The following is a 14,468-nucleotide window of genomic DNA, read 5'->3' as shown; positions in this document are numbered from 1 at the left end:
TGCTCTGGTGTTTTTAGGGGAATCTGTATAGAAATACAACAACTAAATCAGCTGGTGTTGGTTCAGGATCAGCATTTGTTATATAAAAATACTGTGTTTAAAAAAAGTTAAATCCACACTTACACACTGGAGGAGATCGGAGACTGTCGTGGCCTTCAACAGCACAGCTGTAACTGACCTCACCACTGACTGCAGCTACAAAGCAGGAGGCAGATTTACTCTCATTCACCCGCTGTCCGTTCTTGTACCAGATGTAAGTGGGATTGTTAGACAGAGTGCAGGTGGTGTTACAGCTCAGCTCCATGTACTGATCAGTCCAGTCTGATACTGTAACCTTCAGATCTGCAAATTATAGAAAGTATGTGAGTAATTACTTTGCTCTCTATTCACTTTATTTAGTAAATATATACTTGTATAACTGTACATCACCTGTAACAGACAGAGCGACTCCAGGTTCTCCAGTGTAATCACCTCCATCAGTGTAGAATCTGAATCTGTATGTTTGAGCATCTGTCTCTCTCAGGTTAGTGATTCTCAGACTACAGTTATTCTGAGAGTTCTGTGTGTACTGCACTCGGCCCTGATGCTCCTCACCCTTTCTCACATCTAAAGGATCATCATCAGCCTTCTGTTTAATGAACCACACTGATGTTCTCACTGTGTGTTCTGCAGGGTGCGTATAAGAGCAGGAGAGATCAACCGATGTGCCTTTCAGAGCACACACATGATCAGGAGTGTAAGTCACACGCCAACACGCCTTATTCATTACACCTGAAACATATAGAGAGGTAATAACTGTGGGAGGATCTTCTTTTGAAGCCTGGCATCCCATAATTATCATCTAGTTCTGGTCATAAATGTAGTTAAAACAGAAGATATTGAGTTTAATTTCGAAAATTAGGTGTCTTGTCAATTTTATTGGAAACTTGAGGGGGAGGAATCTGGACAGATTTACTCTGACACTTACACACTGGAGGAGAGCGACGTTCACTATCAAACACCCTACAGGAGTAGCTGCCTTCATCATGTAGTCTAGTCGAGTCGAGGACAATGAAGTTGTCATTTGTAGTTTTTACCTTTTGGCCATTCCTGTACCAGTGGAAATTGTATGGAGTGAGACTGCAGGTGAAACTGCAGGTCAGTTTTACTTCTCTCTGTCCTTCAGGTTTAGGCTCCACCTTCACCTGCAAATCTACACACAATAATGTACAAAAACTCTGTAAATACTACAGACCTGTTATATATCATATTATACTGCAAAGTCTATGTGTGCATTATTACCTGTAACAGTTAGATGAACTCCAGATGGCGCTGATATCCAGTCACTGCTCTGTGTTTTAAATCTAATGTTATAAACTCCAGAGTCACTCACACTCACATTTTTCACTGACAGCGTACATTCAGATATCCAGATTATAACTCGTCCTGAATATTGTGGATCTTTACTCAGGTCTTGTGGTTCTCCTTCAGAGCTCTGGACTCGATACCACTCTCTCTGTGTGACACTGGAGTGATCAGGATTTGTAAATGTACAGCGGATTCTTAATGAAGATTCAGCAACAGCACAGAGACTCTGAGTGGGGAAAGTTACACTGGGCTGAGCCTGAACTCCTGGAACGCACGCACGCACGCACGCACGCACGCACGCACGCACGCACGCACGCACGCGCACACGCACACGCACACGCACACGCACACGCACACGCACACGCACACGCAAACACACACACACACACGCACACACGCCTTAAAAGCAGAAATTAAAGTAATACTCGTACACTGACCAGGAAGGGTGTTACATTTGATTTCACCACTGATGCTGATGTTTTTAGTCACATAGAGCGACTGAACCAAGATCGTGTGAAAATGACATGTAAAAATAGATCTCAGTTTGAAACAGTTCACAAACTTTCTCTGGGTTTGTAGAATATTAACAGTACAAATGATAATACATGCCTAATATACATCATCTTATTTTATTTACTTTATAGGATCTAGAGTTTGATGAAGATAAAGACATCAATTACAACGGTCTCTCAGTACCTGAAAGTCAGTGTCTCTGTTTGCTATTCTCTTCCTCCTATTCACACAAATAACATAAAACACGGCTCTTCAATCTGTTCTTGTTTCATTCAGATATTTATATAATAAAATAGTTCAGTTACTCACATAATGACCAGAACAGCAATAAGAAGAAGGAGAAGCAGAGTAGGAACAAGTGCAGCAGCTCCCCATGCAGCATGGAGCTTCCACACCTCCTGTATCACCTGAGGGAAAGAAAAGCTTTTATATGAAAATAATCTTTCAGCTTCAGGGTGAAGCTACAGTACACATGACACTTACCTAACACATTCAGGTGTACGGGTGTAGAGTTTTGACGTCCCAGCTGGTTGTAAGCAGTGCAGTAGTAGAGTCCACTGTGCAGGGAACTGATGTTGCTGATGCTGTAATTCTGGTTTGCTGTCAGCAGTGTGTCTGCAGCTGCTCTCTGCTTAAACCAGGAGTAGGTGTGAACAGGAGGGTCTGCATCACTGCTACAGCTCAGAGTCAATGAATCCCCCTCCATTAGGTCTCCAGATGGAAGAACCTCTGCTTTTGTGTTTTTAGGGGAATCTGAGGGGAAATAAAACACCTGATCACATAAGATCACATATGTTGTGATCTGTTGCTACCTTCATAAAAGATCATGAGAAAAAAAACGTTACTGTACGTTGTAAATTGGTCTACATTGTCTGTATTTACAATTTTCATTCGTCATGGTATTTATTGGTAAAAACTGGGCAGATTTGTTTTGGTTGATGGTTTAAGTCAAGTTTATTTGTATAGCGCTTTTCACAACAGACATTGTCTCAAAGCAGCTTTACAGAAAACAACAGTGAAGGTGAATGGTGTGCGTTTGTCCCTGATGAGCAGCCGTGGCGACAGTGGCAAGGAAAAACTCCCTTAGATGATATGAGGAAGAAACCTTGAGAGGAACCAGACTCAAAGGGGAACCCATCCTCATATGGGTGACATCAAAAGTTTGGTCATAAATTTTTCAACAATACAGAACAATTTGTGATCATCATAGATCCAGCATCAGCTTCTCCATGCCAGGGCCTTTAAACACTCGGCATCTACTTCTCCATGATCATCCATAGGTCCACAATCTTCACGAGGTGGGACGTGACTGGAGCTGGCCAAACCTCAGGAAGCCTCGGGATGGGGAGAGAAAGAGAAGCAGTGGAGAGGAATTAGCGTAGCTGCTGTTCATGATATTAACAGCACAAGTTGATAATGTGCATGTGATCAGATGTTCTGGAGCACAAGGTTGTGATGTGATGTGTGTGATGTGTGTTATGTGTAGGCTTTGCTAAAAAGATATGTTTTTAATCTGCACTTAAACTGGGAGAGTGTATCTGAACCCCGAACACTGTCAGGAAGACTATTCCAGAGTTTAGGAGCTAAATGTGAAAATGCTCTACCGCCTTTAGTGGACTTTGCTATTCTAGGAACTACTAGAAGCCCAGAGTTTTGAGATCTCAGGGAGCGTGACGGATTGTAGCGTGTTAAGAGACTGGATAGATACATGGGAGCCAAACCATTTAGTGCTTTATAAGTGAGTAGCAGTAGTTTGTAGTCTATTCGAAACTTAATAGGAAGCCAATGTAGGGACGATAAGATTGGGGTTATATGATCGTATTTTCTTGACCTAGTAAGAACTCTTGCTGCGGCATTCTGAACTAACTGAAGCTTGTTTATTAATGATGCAGGACATCCACCTAGTAATGCATTACAGTAGTCTATTCTAGAGGTCATAAACGCATGGACGAGCTTCTCTGCATCAGATATAGATAACATATTTCTTAGCTTAGAAATATTTCTAAGGTGAAAGAAGGCTGTTTTTGTAACTTGATTGATGTGATTTTTAAAAGATAAGTTGCTGTCTAAAATAACTCCCAGGTCTTTTACCGTTGAACTAGTAGTTACAGAACAACCGTCTAAATGCAGGCTGAGATGCTGGAGCTTCTGTGTACTATTTTTTGGGCCGATGAGCAAAATCTCCGTTTTATCAGAATTTAATAGCAGAAAGTTATGGGTCATCCAATCTCTTATTTCTTCAACACACTCAGTTATGCGAGCTAATTGAGCTGTATCGCCTGGTTTGGATGAAATATATAGCTGGGTATCATCAGCATAACAATGGAAGCTAATTCCATGCCTTCTAATAATATTTCCTAATGGAAGCATGTATATTGTAAAAAGCAGGGGTCCCAGAACTGACCCTTGTGGCACGCCATAATTTACTAGCATTATCCTGGATAGCTCTCCATTTAAATCTACGAAATGGTAACGATTGGACAGGTAGGATTTAAACCAGCTTAATGCCTGTCCCTGAATACCGATGTAATTCTGTAAGCGATCGAGGAGAAGATCATGATCTATAGTGTCGAACGCAGCACTAAGATCTAGTAAAACTAATAGGGAGATGTAGCCTTGGTCTGAAGCTAAAAACAGGTCGTTAGTGATTTTAACTAGAGCAGTTTCTGTGCTATGATGGAGCCTAAAACCTGACTGAAACTCTTCAAAGATATTGTTCTCCTGCAAGTGGTTACATAGCTGGGCAGCGACAATCTTTTCTAAAATCTTAGACATTAATGGGAGATTTGAAATTGGTCTGTAATTCGATAGCGTGTTTGGATCCAGATTAGGTTTTTTAATGAGGGGCTTAATAACTGCTAACTTGAGGGATTTAGGGACATGACCTAACGATAGTGAGGAGTTAATAATATTTAAAAGAGGCTCACCAGCTGTATATAACACTTCCTTCAGTAGTTTAGTGGGAATTGGATCTAACTGACATGTTGTTGATTTAGCTTTCATAATAGCATCATACAGCTCTTCCTGTCCTATACATGTAAAACAGTGTAGTTGTGGGGTTGTAAGTACGATTGTGTCGGGAGATGCTGTCAGAGGTTGAACTGCCACAATTGTTTTTCGAATGTTATCTATTTTTTCAGTGAAGAAATTCATAAAGTCTTCACTACTAAACTGTGATGGAACACATTTTTCAGATCCCTGATTTGTTGTTAATTTAGCGACTGTACTGAAAAGGAACCTGGGGTTGTTTTTGTTATTTTCTATGAGTTTGCTCAGGTGTTTAGCTCTAGCAGCTTTTAGCGCCTGTCTGTAGCTAAGCATACTGTCTTTATACGCAATTCTAAATACCTCCAATTTAGTTTTCCTCCATTTTCTCTCCAGATTACGTGTTGTTCTCTTTAGGGCATGCGTATGACTATTATACCAAGGTGCAGGTGCTTGTTCTCGAACCTTTTTTAACCGGATGGGGGCAACAGTGTCTAAAGTGCTAGTGAGGATAAGGTCTATGTTGTTTGCCATCTCATCAAGATGATCAGCAGTTATGGGTTTAATATGAAACTGAGATAAATCAGGCAGGTTATTTATGAATCTGTCCTTAGTGGTTGGAATAATAGTCCTACCAAGTCGATACCGTGGTGAAACACGGTTAATCTGCTCTACCGGTAGTGTGTACAGTAGGAGATAATGGTCTGTGATGTCATCATTCTGAGGTAAAATATTTATATCAGTGACGTCTGCTCCGTGGGATATTATTAAGTCTAGTGTGTGGTTAAAACGGTGGGTTGGTCTGGTGACGTTTTGTTTAACTCCAAAAGAGTTTAGTAAATCGACAAATGATAATCCTAGGGCATCGTTTTCATCATCTACATGAATATTAAAATCTCCTACAAGCAGCACTTTATCAAAGCTGATCAGGAGGTCTGAGAGAAAACAAGCAAACTCATGAAGAAAATCAGCGTAGGGTCCTGGGGGTCTGTACACGGTGACCAGAGCGAGTTTTCTATGCATCTCTGAAAGTGCAATTTTAAGAACGAGCACTTCAAATGATTTAAAGCTGAATCCTAATCTCTGACTAACATTAAGAGAAGCACTATAAATGGTTCCTACACCCCCCCCACGACCAGTCTGACGGGGCTCATGCATATAAACATATCCTGACGGTGTCGACTCGTTTAGACCCATATAATCACCTGGTTTAATCCAGGTCTCAGTGAGACAGAGTGCTGAGAGATTATTCTCTGTGATCATCTCATTTACAATCAGTGCTTTGGGTGCAAGTGATCTAATGTTTAAAAGACCGAACTTTAGAACTTTGTTGTGTTTGTTTATCTGGCATTTTTCAGTTTTAACTGCAATAAGATTATTTCTGGATCTTGTGTATGTAATTCTTGGTTTTACTACCCGAGGAATAGATACGGTTTCTATAAACTGGGCTGTGTGTGAACTTGTAACTATTTGGTCTGTAGTATGCGTGTTCTTATAGTTGAAGATTTCTTGATGTCTTACCAGTCAGATGGTGTGAAGTATCCTAGAGATGTTATCTGATAGCACTGCTGCTCCAACTCTGCTGGGGTGCAGGCCATCAGGCGGAAGAACCTAGGACGCTCCCAGAAACAGTTCCAGTTATTAACAAAGAGAAGTTTATGTTCTCGACACCATGACTGTAACCATTCATTTAGAGCTAAAAGTCTACTAAACTTCTCAGCCCCTCGCTGGTAAGTGGGAAGAGGTCCTGACACAATGATCCTCGTTGTGGGTGATGTGCTGCGTACCGTCTCCACCAGGATCCTGAAGTCCCTCTTTAAGATCTCCGTTTGCCGCAGCCTGGTGTCGTTTGATCCGGCATGGAGAACAACCGCTCCGAAGTTCTCGTTCAGGATCGCGGGTACCTGCGCAGCGACATCCAGAACACGAGCACCAGGAAAACAGCGAGTGTGCACCTTACCTTTAGCTCGGGTAGCGCGGACATGCCGGACGATGGAATCTCCGAGAATAACAGTGTCGCGTTCCGTCTCGCGGAGGGGGACGAAGCGGTTCTCGGTCGAGATCTCGAAGGCCGGTGGTGGAGGTGGAGACGTCCTCGATCGGGGCTTGGCTTGTCTCTTCCGCCGCGGTCGCATCCAGGGTCCATGTTGCACCGGTGCCGGAGTTGTAGGTGCGCTGGGCCTGGGCATAGAAGCACGCGGAGTTGATGTGCTGGGAGCGTTAGGTTCAACCCGGGAGTTTACCTGGGATGAGTGCGCGTCCGCCCGGGATGTTTCCAGCGCCGCTTTCCGCTCTCGCAGCCGGTCATGCTTTACATGCAGCTCGCGAATCTGTTTCTCCAATGCCTCCATCTCCAACGCCACCGTTTGCAACTCGAACGAGTCCTCACCTGTGCTCGAATGCAGACAAACAACCGGCATAGTGCTTATCGTCACGAACAGATTTATTATACAGAGATGTGAGTGAGAGAAAATAAATATAAACAACACTAGTTATAGTCGAGTTAACTAACTACAGGCACAAGTCAGGAAGACAAAAACAATTAAGGATTATTAAAAGAGGAAAAACGGATGGATAGATAGCAAAGTTTGTTTGAAAGACGCCGAGAGATACAAACACGTAACTCGCGGCAAACAAGTCAAACACAGGAAGCTACGTCACAGGAAGCTACGTTTTTATGTTTAAAACAAAGAAATGTACCACTCAATAAGCAGAAGCTGACAGTGGGATTATGAGAAACTGAGTGAAGGAGAAAAGTTCTTACAGACTGCAGGAGAGTGAAGATTCTCATGTCCTGTTACAGCACAGGAGTAGCTGCCATCACTGCTCACATCCAGATCCAGTTCATTTCTGTTCTGGTCAGGAACACGCTGTCCGTTCTTGTACCAGATGTAAGTGGGATTGTTAGACAGAGTGCAGGTGGTGATGCAGCTCAGCTTTTTATACCCATTTCTCCAGTCTGATACTGTAACCTTCAGATCTGCACAATAATAACTATATACTGTAAATAAATGTTTAATCATTTTCAGCTGTTTATTGCTAGATTACTTAAGCAATTATAGAATAATTTGACATCACCTGTAACAGACAGAGAGACTCCAGAATTCCCGGTGTATTTGTCCTGATCAGTGTAGAATCTGAATCTGTATGTTTGAGCATCTGTCTCTCTCAGGTTAGTGATTCTCAGACTACAGTTATTCTGAGAGTTGTGTGTCCTGCACTCGGCCCTGATACTCCTCACCCTTTCTCACATCTACAAGCTCATCACCAGCCTTCTGTTTAATGAACCACACTGATGTTCTCACTGTGTGTTCTGCAGGGTGCGTATAAGAGCAGGAGTAAAGGAAGTATGAGGAAGTTCAGGGAAGTTTTAGCTCTTGTGTGGTTGCTTGCTGCTGAATTTGTTGGTTTTTAATTGCAAGTGTGTTGGTACAGGATAAGAGTGGTCAGTGAAGATTTGCACATGTCCTACCTCAAGGTCAGAAGCTTCATAGTCTCTCTGCACAACAATGGTAAAGAGAATGACCTCAGTCAGTCACTGGACACTGCATGAGCATGAGAATGAGAGAAAAGGATAAACACAGGTAGGAGGACCAGAGAAGATGTTCACTGTGAGGGGTTTTGCTGCCACACTTCACTGCTCTTGTGCTCTTGTGCTCTCCACAACAACGAGGATGCTGAAGTGACACTATTATTTTACAACTCGGATGGGAGTTGTGCCACGAGTGTGCACAGTCTAGAAGTATTGAAAAACATGTTTGTAACCCATTTGAATAACGAGCAGCCAACAGATTTAGCATAGCAACCACATAGCAACAACCTATGAGCCTCAAGCACACAATGATATCATTTCAGTCACAAATGCTAACATGTTTATGCTACTAACATGCAGAGGAAATTGTCATTTCTTAACATGATTTGTGACATTGATTTTGAGAAATATAAAAAGTTTATATTACATATTATTCTCTGAACAGCATTTAACTATTCCTGCACCTGAATAAAATAATTTCTGAACAATGTGTTTTTGCATCTACTGACAATTTATATACTTAAAATTCATGCTTGTATTACAATTAAAATAAGGAACATATACTCTTTTGTTTGATTTAATTTCCTTTATGAGACGGTTAGGACTTGAACCAGGGACAATGGCTTCATAGTCAAACCATCTATAAGATGTGGCACAGAGGGGCATATGAACCTAATCAGAGATAGACTCAATGAAAAGGTGGAAGGTTTCATAATGTATTTATTATAAAGTAAAAAACAAGAATAAACAAAGAAGACAAGAAATAAAATATTAAACTGAAAATCTTCTTAAAGAACTCAAGAAGAGTTGTCCCAATGACTTTTTCTAGAAAAAAGCAGAGAAAAGCAAAATATATTAAAAACTTTAAAAGAGGCAACTTGAAACAATGCTGGGGACACGGGAAACAAAACACTATCAGTAGACCATACAACATTAAGAAGCAAGTGAAAAACTACCACAAAGAAGGACCTTAAATAGACTGTGGGAGATTGGGAACAGGTGGAGACAATTGAGCATTTGGAAAGGGCAAAGGCGACATCTGGTGGTAAAAGGAAATAACTACAAATACAAAACCCCCTGAATCCTGAGACTTGATATATAAACTCATACTCAGTCTGGTGAAGCAGGTACACTTACCGTCAGGGTGTCTTAATTAAGGACGTGGCTGCAGGGTTCAGTGTTGGCTCTTGACAGAGCTCTTAATATTCTAAATGGAATAGATTAGAGAATGAAGAATGTAGTATGTGTGTTGCTAACACACACACACACACACACACACACACACACACACACAAACAAAGACTGTGTACATACTTGCAGAGTATCATAATCTGGAGACATCGTCGTGAGCTGCAGTGTTGTGTACGTGTCGCCTTCAGGTGCCGGAACCCTCTGAGAAAAAGAAACAAAATTTTCCAATCTTATTTTATTTACTTTATAGGATCTAGAGTTTGATGAAGAAAAGACATAAACAGACATTACAACGGTCTCTCAGTACCTGAAAGTCAGTGTCTCTGTTTGCTATTCTCTTCCTCCTATTCACACAAATAACATAAAACACGGCTCTTCAATCTGTTCTTGTTTCATTCAGATATTTATAGAATAAAATAGTTCAGTTACTCACATAATGACCAGAACAGCAATAAGAAGAAGGAGAAGCAGAGTAGGAACGAGTGCAGCAGTTCCCCATGCAACATGGAGCTTCCACACCTCATCACCTGAGGGAAAGAAAAGCTTTTATTACAGGTACAGAGACAAATATATTTTACTGCAGCAATGAAATCATCAAATCTTAATAACTACATTGCACCCAGTATATGGACTTTTCACTCAGTAAACACAACTAGTAAAACTTTACGTGTGTATAAACAACTTGGAGATATGCTGATATATGAAAATAATCTTTCAGCTTCAGGGTGAAGCTACAGTACACATGACACTTACCTAACACATTCAGGTGTACAGGTGCAGAGTTTTGCCGTCCCAGCTGGTTGTGAGCAGTGCAGTAATAGAGTCCATTGTGATTGGTGGTGATGTCGCTGATGCTGTAATTCTGGCTTGTTGTCAGCAGTGTGTCTGTAGATTCTATCTGCTTAAACCAGGAGTAGGTGTGAACAGGAGGGTTTGCATCACTGCTACAGCTCAGAGTTACTGAATCCCCCTCCATTAGGACTCCACATGGATGAACCACTGCTCTGGTGTTTTTAGGGGAATCTGTATAGAAATACAACAACTAAATCAGCTGGTGTTGGTTCAGGATCAGCATTTGTTATATAAAAATACTGTGTTTAAAAAAAGGTAAATCCACACTCACACACTGGAGAAGATCGGAGACTGTCGTGGCCTTCAACAGCACAGCTGTAACTGACCTCACCACTGACTGCAGCTACATAGCAGGAGGCAGATTTACTCTCATTCACCCGCTGTCCGTTCTTGTACCAGATGTAAGTGGGATTGTTAGACAGAGTGCAGGTGGTGTTACAGCTCAGCTCCATGTACTGATCAGTCCAGTCTGATACTGTAACCTTCAGATCTGCAAATTATAGAAAGTATGTGAGTAATTACTTTGCTCTCTATTCACTTTATTTAGTAAATATATACTTGTATAACTGTACATCACCTGTAACAGACAGAGCGACTCCAGGTTCTCCAGTGTAATCACCTCCATCAGTGTAGAATCTGAATCTGTATGTTTGAGCATCTGTCTCTCTCAGGTTAGTGATTCTCAGACTACAGTTATTCTGAGAGTTCTGTGTGTACTGCACTCGGCCCTGATGCTCCTCACCTTTTCTCACATCTACAGGATCATCATCAGCCTTCTGTTTAATGAACCACACTGATGTTCTCACTGTGTGTTCTGCAGGGTGCGTATAAGAGCAGGAGAGATCAACCGATGTGCCTTTCAGAGCACACACATGATCAGGAGTGTAAGTCACACGCCAAAACGCCTTACTCATTACACCTGAAACATATAGAGAGGTAATAACTGTGGGAGAATCTTCTTTTAAAGCCTGGCATCCCATAATTATCATCTAGTTCTGGTCATAAATGTAGTTAAAACAGAAGATATTGAGTTTAATTTCGAAAATTAGGTGTCTTGTCAATTTTATTGTAAACTTGAGAGGGAGGAATCTGGACAGATTTACTCTGACACTTACACACTGGAGGAGAGCGACGTTCACTCTCAAACGCCCTACAGGAGTAGCTGCCTTCATCATGTAGACTAGTCGAGTCGAGGACAATGAAGTTATCATATGTAGTTTTTAACATTTGGCCATTCCTGTACCAGTTGAAATTGTATGGACTGGGACTGCAGGTGAAACTGCAGGTCAGTTTTACTTCTCTCTGTCCTTCAGGTTTAGGCTCCACCTTCACCTGCAAATCTACACACAATAATGTACAAAAACTCTGTAAATACTACAGACCTGTTATATATCATATTATACTGCAAAGTCTACGTGTGCATTATTACCTGTAACAGTTAGATGAACTCCAGATGGCGCTGATATCCAGTCACTGCTCTGTGTTTTAAATCTAATGTTATAAACTCCAGAGTCACTCACACTCACATTTTTCACTGTCAGCGAACAGTCAGATGTCCAGATTATAACTCGTCCTGAATATTGTGGATCTTTACTCAGGTCTTGTGGTTCTCCTTCAGAGCTCTGGACCCGATACCACTCTCTCTGTGTGACACTGGAGTGATCAGGATTTGTAAATGTACAGGGGATTCTTAATGAAGATTCAGCAACAGCACAGAAACTCTGAGTGGGGAAAGTTACACTGGGCTGAGCCTGAACTCCTGGAACACACACACACACACACACACACACACACACACACACACACACACACACACACACACACGCACACATATGAAGCTGAAATTAAAACGATGACACATACACTGATCAGGAAGGTGTTACTTTAGACTTCACCACTGATGCTGCTGTTTTTAGTCACACAGAGCGATTGTACCAAAATCATGTGAAAATGACATGTAAAAATAGATCTCAGTTTGAAACAGTTTACAAACTTCCTCTTGGTTTGAAGAATATAAACAGTACAAATAAACTCACACAGATGAAGAACGGTGGAGGATACTAATATATTGTTGTGTAAAATACATGCCTAATATACATCATGAGTTTTTTGTACATTCGCATGTTTTCAGTAAAAGTTGCAATAATTCGTTTAGTTTCTTGCTCTGTAACTCCTGATGTTTACTCTACAGCACCATACAAAGGATCAATCTTGCACACAGACTGAAAGGATACAGCAACGACATAATCGCACAGAAAAACAGTAAAAAGAGCTGAAATATATGAGAAGTTTACCAGTCAGTAACACGAGGATTGCAGCTGCTGCTGTAATGTTTCTCGCCATTCTGCCTTCAGACAAACGTCACTTAAAGATCCACCAGGTGTTGAATTTAATGCAAAGATTTCCTTGGAAATGCTTTCAAGAAATGCTTTCAAGAAATCTTACACTTTTAATAAACAATAACTTTCTCACTTAGTTTGTTCCTCCTTCACCCGTACTGTATTTGTGAGCACCAGCAGTAAAGATTGTGATTATCAGTCTGTTTCAGCTCAGTCTCTTCCCCTTTTGATGCATTAAAACAGAAATACATACGGTTAACACCCCTTTATTACTCTGTCTTTCTTTCTGTTGTGCTATGAAATGGCGTCTCTATAACTGATTTGATTTTCAGAATTAAGGTTGGAATATTTCAAATATCATGAGAACGATTTAGTGATACATTAGCAACCATGTATCTAATAACATCATAACAACCACCAATAATATTATGGCATTATATATATGGCACTTGCACAGTTTTAAACACAGTAATTAACTGAATCAGAAACAGATGTCTAGGGGGCTTAAAACTGGGTAAGGAACAGCCGAACTCTGCTACAAAGGTGAGGTTGTGGAAGACAGTCTCAAGTTGCACGTCATACACCTTTGCAAGGTTACGTATGTCTGAGATCAAATCAATTTCTCTTTCTCCATAGGCGTAAAAAAGTCTAACTCAGATGTATTTATGTGTGCAGAGCTCTACAAGTGTTTTGCCAGTCGAACTTGGCTGTAACAGTTTCTCTCTGACCAACCAATCAGACCAACCAATCAGAGGACGGAAAAATGCTGACGCTATTCTGGGCCAGCGAGCTGCCCTGTGAGGCAAATATGAAATCTGATTGGTTAAAGAAACAGACCAATTTCTAATATTCTCTAAGGTTAAAAAGGCCAGTAGTACTGATTCTGAAGGCTCTGGGCAGATTAGATTGACATGGCAGCACATAGAGTCTGAAATCTGATTGGACAAAAAGTCTAACATCCACATACACGTACTGAAGCAGTGCAGCCGAGAGAAACGCTACGAAATGAAGAGAATAAACTGTTGGGAATAAATTATAACAATTTCATGGAACAAATATTAGAATTTAGGTGGTAAATGTAGGTCAGTGCTTCTGATCGTGTTTAGGCCAGAAGAGAAGGCTTTGATGGCCCTGATGGCCCACCACTGGTAAAACCTCTGCAAAGAACTCTGTGTGTGTTTGTGTGTGTGTGTGTGTGTGTGTGTGTGTTTGTGTCTGTACAGTACAGTATATACACTCTACCAGTCAAAAGTTTGGACACACCTTTGTATTCAAAGGTTTTTCTTTATTTGTAATGTTTTCCACTTTGTGTATTAATATTGAGGACATTGAATTTATGCCAAATGTGGAATTATCTGGTCAATATAAATGTGTTAATTAACCCAGACTATGCTTTCTATTTATTCAAAATAAATACAAACTCTGAAGAAAAAACACAATGAATAACAAAGAAACAACAAGCAAACTGAAACATGGATCAAGGGTACAAAACCATGGAGAAGAGAAAAAAGTTGCAACATACGCTGAGTCTAAATACAAGTCTTAATTATCCACAACAGGATTCAGGTGCACAAAGAGACATGTGACAGGGCCCCTTAATGTGCAGTGGCTGATAGGAAATGTAGTTTGTAACAAAAGAAATAATTAAAAAAAAATTTACAATTATAAAAATTATAATGGAACTAAAACATAAATGTAAAATAAATATA

At 40.8% G+C, this 14,468-nt stretch overlaps 1 protein-coding gene across 1 annotated transcript; it reads right to left on the bottom strand.

The window, feature by feature from the left end:
• Positions 1-8,372: 8,372 nt before the first annotated feature.
• LOC310731611 (pregnancy-specific beta-1-glycoprotein 5-like) lies at positions 8,373-11,647 on the bottom strand (the record flags this gene model as incomplete). Its single annotated transcript, XM_083551264.1, has 8 exons — positions 8,373-8,390; positions 9,692-9,769; positions 10,088-10,095; positions 10,322-10,591; positions 10,692-10,910; positions 10,998-11,234; positions 11,331-11,339; positions 11,536-11,647. The coding sequence occupies 8 exons, from the start codon at positions 11,645-11,647 to the stop codon at positions 8,373-8,375; spliced, it is 951 nt and encodes a 316-aa protein (XP_083407390.1).
• Between the last annotated feature and the right edge of the window lie 2,821 nt (positions 11,648-14,468).

Source organism: Silurus aristotelis (assembly GCF_946808225.1).
Source record: "Silurus aristotelis genome assembly, chromosome: 9".
NCBI lineage: Eukaryota > Metazoa > Chordata > Actinopteri > Siluriformes > Siluridae > Silurus > Silurus aristotelis.
This window is presented reverse-complemented; position numbering and strand designations above follow the sequence as displayed.